The 6,650-nt window shown below is 41.4% G+C and overlaps 1 protein-coding gene across 1 annotated transcript; it reads left to right on the top strand.

The window, feature by feature from the left end:
- Positions 1-932: 932 nt before the first annotated feature.
- LOC115267607 (myrosinase 1) lies at positions 933-2,860 on the top strand. The gene is made up of 4 exons (XM_029874734.2): positions 933-1,051; positions 1,114-1,312; positions 1,380-1,857; positions 1,912-2,860. Exons 1-4 carry the CDS (start codon positions 1,011-1,013, stop codon positions 2,784-2,786), a joined length of 1,593 nt encoding a protein of 530 aa, XP_029730594.2. The 5' UTR covers positions 933-1,010; the 3' UTR covers positions 2,787-2,860.
- The last annotated feature ends 3,790 nt before the right edge of the window (positions 2,861-6,650 follow it).

The raw sequence follows: 6,650 nt of genomic DNA, 5'->3' as shown, positions 1-6,650 counted from the left end.
GTTACAGCATGTTGAATTTTTTTGTGGGAGAAAAAAAGTTGCCTATCCCAAACATTTTGGCCATCCCCTGTACATCTCTAAATTTTTGATATGTTGTGTAAAAATGTCCCCGCTTTCAATTGACGCAAAAATTTTGAAAATCGGTGGTTGCCAACATGGTGAAAAAACAGTTTTGGTATAAAAATCCAAGATGGCGGCCAAAATCAATATGGCCGACCCATGTTTTTATAACTGTTAATAGTAGCTCTATCTTTCCTCTTTTCAACAACATTTTGTTATGAGGTGATTTTTGGAGAAACATTTAAGTTATAACGGTTTAAATGAGCCAACAATTGATCAAAATCGAGGGGTCCGCAAAAATGGTTGTGGCTCTAACTAACGGGGGGTCCATCAAATTAATTAACAAAATGCATTTTTCTTACTTTTTTGAGGAGGACTTTCAGAAAATCACCACCTTAAACATTTTTAAAGACATGGTGTAAATAGTGGGACGGTCTCAGCGAGAGTTACCCAGGGTTTCTTTCTCCATTTAAATAAACATTCCATTCAAGTTTCGTCCTAATCCGTGATGTATATAATTCGCAGTGTTTACACTAAACGTTGAATGACCAATTTATATTGAGCGAGAAGGTCAATATCAAAAGGGACAGTAATATTTAAAACATCTTTCTTGCAATGGACCTTGCGTTTCCAAATAGCTTTAGTTCAAAAAAGATACCGGTCATATCAAACCATATCGATAGGGGGATGTGATATGAGAATAAACAGTTGAATGCTAACTGATAGAATTTTGGAAAACAAGAGAGATTGCTTTTGAAATCCAATCCGAGCATTGATAACACACAATTCAATTATGAATATCTATTCTCCTTTGAATTTATTTTATTTTCATCTTGCAGTAGCAGATAAGGTTTTTATTCAAATTTGGGTCTATATATAAAAGTTCCCTTTCAACAATCTACCACTAGTGAAAAAGATTCCCCCCGGTTGGTTGATGACAATCAATCGCCATGTTCAAATTTAAAATAATCTCATTGTGCTGTTGCTTACTGTAAGATGTAGCTTGTTTACAAGGAATATCTAATTGTTTCTAATGTGCCTTTAATGTTTCAGTGCAGCAGCAGTAGTAATCGCAGATCGATCTTTTCCACCGGATTTCAAATTCGGAGTTGGAACGTCATCGTATCAAATCGAAGGTGGATGGGATGCTGACGGCAAAGGAGAATCTATCTGGGATCATCTGACGCACAACTATCCGTGGAAGATTGCAGATCGCACAAATGGAGATGTGGCATGTGACAGTTACAACAACGTGAGTATAATTCGGTAAATTCTTGAGCACCGCAAATAATATTCGTCTATTTATTTTCAACAACCAGTGGCGTCGAGATGTCGAGATGAACAAGGAACTGGGAGTCAACATGTATCGCTTCTCACTTGCTTGGAGCCGAATTTTGCCAACTGGAATGGGATACGATGTCAATCAAGCCGGTATTGATTACTACAACAATTTGATAAACGAACTGTTGGCGAACGGTATCGAACCAATGGTTACCCTCTACCATTGGGATCTCCCTCAGCGTCTGCAGGAACTTGGAGGCTGGACAAACAGTGCGATTGTGAAGCACTTCAGGGAGTATGCTAGGATTGCATTCGAAAATTTTGGAGACCGCGTCACTTGGTGGACCACTTTTAACGAACCCATTCAATCGTGCTTACTTTCGTATGAATACGACTCAATGGCCCCCGGGTATGATTTCCCAGGAGTACCGTGTTATATGTGCGCGCACAATGTGCTTCTATCTCACGCGGAAGCGGTTGAGCTATACCGTACCAGATTCCAACCGACACAGAAAGGTAATTGTGATGATACTCAAAGCGTATTGATCCTTAATAACATATAATTTACAGGCATGATCGGTATCACAATTGACACTGCTTGGGCCGAACCCAGGAGTGATTCTCCAGATGATGTGGAAGCATCAAACCTTCTGTTACAGTTCCAGCTCGGATGGTACGCGCATCCGATCTTCTCGAAGACCGGCAACTACCCTCAGGTGATGATCGACCGCATAGACGCTTTGAGCAAAGAGCAGGGCTTTTCCACTTCCCGTCTCCCCAAGTTCACGTGGCAGGAAATCCGGAAACTAAGAGGATCCTCAGATTTCTTCGGCATCAACGCATACACGACACAAATTGTCTACAAGAACGACGAACAAAACTCCATGAACTACCGTGTGCCATCGTTTGATCATGACCGAAACACTGTTTCGTACCAGGACCCCTCTTGGCCGACAACTGGATCAAGCTGGCTTAAGGTTTATCCTAAAGGCCTTTATCATCTTCTGCGCTGGATCAGCGAGCAGTACGGTAATCCTCCGATCTACGTAACGGAAAACGGAGTAAGCGATCTCGGAGGCACCAAGGATGTCGCCCGAGTTCAGTTCTACAACGATTACCTAAATGCCCTACTGGATGCCATGGAAGATGGATCGGATGTGAGAGGATACGTGGCCTGGAGTTTGATGGACAATTTCGAGTGGCGTGCAGGATTGACTGAGCGATTCGGTTTGTACTATGTGGACTACGAGGATCCGGCAAGAACTAGAACAGCGAAGAGCTCGGCCAAGGCATATGCCAACATCATCAAGACGAGACAGATTGATCCGGATTTTATGCCAGAACCAGAAGTTTATATTCCTGGGCCAGGTGACGACTCCGCTAAGATTGTTAGACGTTGCAAAGTTACCGGCGTAAGCCCATATAATAAACTAGTGTGCAACTGAACGGATTTGAAAACTCTGCCATGAAGTGAAGTATTCCAATAAATTACAATTAACAAATGTCGACAATGTTTGTGTGAGTCTGTTTGAAATGTTAGTAAGAAAAATAAGTCACATCAATGCTGTACGCCTTATTTCCCATCACTAGCCAATTCATCCTACAAAAGAAGCAAAATCGAGATTATGGGTAACTGAGTGAGGTTCCAGTGAAAAGACCCATCGGTGTGTAGATATCACTATTGAGAAATACAAAACGTATTGAGCAACAGCCAAATTTATGCTAATTGGGCCGCAAGCATGTGTGATTCTAAGGGTCGATTTCTTAACCTCGGCTTAACTGGTAAGCCAGGTTTAACGCCTAAGTCAGGGTGAAGAAATCGCTCCTATCGCCATTAGTCTGATTAATATTAGGAGAAACGCGTGTTGTGTAAGATTAAGGAAACAAGTTGCATTTTCAGGGAAAAAAAAAAAAATTTCCCATTGGTCACAAAGAATCAAGAATAATTTGTTTAAATGTTTTTACGAGAAACCAGATCTTCAAACACCATGCATCAATTTGATGCTTTAAGAAGCTTTATATAGTCGAGCGATCGAAAAAAAATGATCAAATTTGATTTTTATTGTGATTTGTTTACATGCTAAATAGCGTTGCTTTTTTGATTGATTTGAATCAACAACATTTTTAACTCCTGAGACCCCTACAAACGCCCTTGTAACTCTGCATTCCTCTGGAACATTTCTGAAAACCTCTTCAAACGCCCCAAAATGCCCTGAAATTTAAAACTTCACTTAACAGACTGAAGCACCCCTATAAACCTGAAATGATCGTGTCAAAATTTGAAGTCCGTGTCTGAAAGCTAATTGGTCCTTCAAGGGGCCTAAAGTTGTCAAAAAGTGTGTGGAACTGAAAAAACATGATTTTTTTTTTGACGATGCTATTCTACTAAAACTGGTGATTACTGGACCCTAAAGGGCCAAAAATGTGCTTCGAATTGCGATATCTCTACTCGATCTTGAGTTATTGACAAAATACTACCGAAAAATCAGCTTTTTGACCATTTTTTAGATCCCGAATGAAACCCAACCTATTTCGGTCAATAACTTTTTAACTTTTGGAGATACAGTGGTTTTTCGATTTTGCCACGGTTCTATTTAATTACGCTCCATTATATCACGCTCGATTTTAGCACGGTATTTTTTTTCGATTATATCACGCCATAATAGTGATAACCATTACTTAAAATCAACTTTTCAATAAGGCATAATTACGTTCGAAAACAGTAATTTCTTATAAAGATGCTTGCCGTATTTTATCACTCCCATGCATTCCATACCCAATATCGGAAATATAAGGACTTTACTGCCGTTCTAAACATATCTGTCCGGCTTGCCGAGTTGGATAAATATGACGAGTGCTGAAAAAAAAAAACGGGTTTTGCCACGAGTTGCATACAAAGTTTTTTTATATTACGAAAAAACAGCCATCGAGTACAATCTTCAATTCCTACACAAATGCATACTGAGAAAACATGCAAGCTGGCAACCACGTGATTAGCCAATGTTTCCGATCAAAAAGGCAATTCAGTAGGCCGTCAATATGACTGTCACAAATTTTCAAGCTTCCGTCCAGTTCAGTCTGGCACTTGGTCTGGCATGTTTCCTTCAAAGAGCAGAGCATCTACAACAATAAGGTACATATACATAAGGTGGCGCAGATAAACATTGCAAACCACTAGTTTTTTTTTGTTCTACCGCTGATCAAATGCAACTCAATTAGTGACGTCACTAAATGAGTTGCTTTGATCAGCGGTAGAACAAAAGAGACAACTAGTGGTTTGTAATGTTTATCTGCGCCACCTGTATCTGTAGCCGATGCAGTTTGGCAGCTACCAACAGACGAAAAAAGGGCTATTCGCTGGTTCCGAGTAAGTCGGGAGCCCGAGACTTGTCCACTTGCTAGAGGACTACGATAGCTTCAACACCTCTCGAAGACTAAATCTAATCAAAAGTGTTTTAAAAGTATTGGGAACGTTTAGATTCCCTAAAGTGAACTGTGGCCAGTGACTGGCAGCGAACGGCAGTGCCAGTTCCAACGGCAAGACCCACAAACCCCACAGTGCTGGCCAATACTCACCGTTTGTAGACCGCGTGGACGGGCTGCCCTAATCCAGCCCGATTCGTGGTGCAGAAGAAGACGGAGTCGGGTCCAAAGCCGTGGTGCCATAGTATCCACGAGCTGGTGACGAATTACATCCCGAGCAGTGAACGGTATCCGAAGCGTAGGACGAAAGCGTTGAAGTGAAGCTCAGGTTTTGGACTGGAACCTACTTTGAGAGCCGTGCCGAGACTACGAGGACCATTCTTGCCGGCGAAGCGAGACCGCTCGAAGACCACGAGTGTGGAGTGAAGGTGTTCCGGGTCCGCAGAGGAATTCCGGTGGACGAGACGTACCAAGCCGGGCACGGCAGGACGCCCGTGAGCCCCACGTGAAACTCTGGCCGGCGAAGCCATTCCACGAGGGCCAAGTGACGGTCAGGACGGCAGCGCGGTTCCAGGAAGCGGCATCAGGGCCCCACACTGACACCACACACTACCGTAAGTACAGCGTTAGGGCAAAGATAGGGCCGTAGGGACTTAGATTAAATCAGAATAAAGCCGTCAAAACCAAAATCCTCTGTTTTCCCTCTTCTTGCGAAGCCTCGGCGGAACTAGCCGACCATGAGTAGGCTGGGAGTCTTTGGTACTGAGCGGGCGTACCGAAGGTAAGTTACAATTTCATCACGCTCCAGTATATTTTTTTTTGGTCAAATAGTGGCTCATTTAAACCGTTATAACTCGAAAGTCTCTCCAAAACCACCTCAAAATGAATTGTTGTTGAAACGAGGAAAGGTAGAGCTACTATATCGCGTCGCGTATTGTGTGTATAGAGGTGTGCGTCCTGGAACCCCTCTGAACCCCCTTGGGATTCTCTTGAAACGCCTCCGAAGTGCCCCTAAACCCTAAAACGCACCTGATACTCTAGTGGTCATTTTTTGAACTCTGATCAGCTTCCTAAAAAATACCAAATATACCCATATTGCATGGTACTCCACCATCTTAAATTTAGAGCTACCATCTTTTAATAGCAAACAATGCGTAAAATTTCGGTTCAATTCGAGCTATAACTCGAAATCCGGCCAATGGGAAGTACCTTAAAAGTGAGTGATCTTTTTTGTACACAGACATACATACATACATACATACATACATACATACATACATACATACATACATACATACATACATACATACATACATACATACATACATACATATATACATACATACAACAAGCAAACATCATCTCAATTCGTCAAACTGAGTTGATTGGTATATGTGACTTGACCCTCCGAGCCTTCTGTTGAAAATTCGTTTTTTGAGTGAACATTCAGCTTTTCAGTATACTTTAGCGTACGAAAAAGGCAAAAATATGCCCCGAATTATAAATTGACAAGCATGTTTGTCAAAACATTTTTAATTATTATAGAAATTACAATCATGTCAAATACTGGTAAAAACAAGCACGTTTGTAAAATCCATAAACATGTAATATAGTCATCAATTCCGTCAATAAATCAGGCCAAACATGTCTAAAGGTCCAATCTGCAGAAGAGAGGCTCTCTTTGGTTTCCCTCTCTTTCGTTAATATCTCAGCTGTTTATTTGTACTATGATTGCCTCCTTGCATTGAACGATGGTCAAAACAATCGTCTTTTGATTTGTACTGCAAAAATAGTTGAAAAGTGTACCATTACATTGCAATAATTGAAAGAGAAAGTGAACAAAGAGAGCCTCTCAAATGCAGATAGGACCTTTTGAAATGTTTGGC

This window comes from Aedes albopictus, chromosome 2 (genome assembly GCF_035046485.1).
Source record: "Aedes albopictus strain Foshan chromosome 2, AalbF5, whole genome shotgun sequence".
In the NCBI taxonomy this organism is placed as follows: Eukaryota; Metazoa; Arthropoda; class Insecta; order Diptera; family Culicidae; genus Aedes; species Aedes albopictus.
This window is presented reverse-complemented; position numbering and strand designations above follow the sequence as displayed.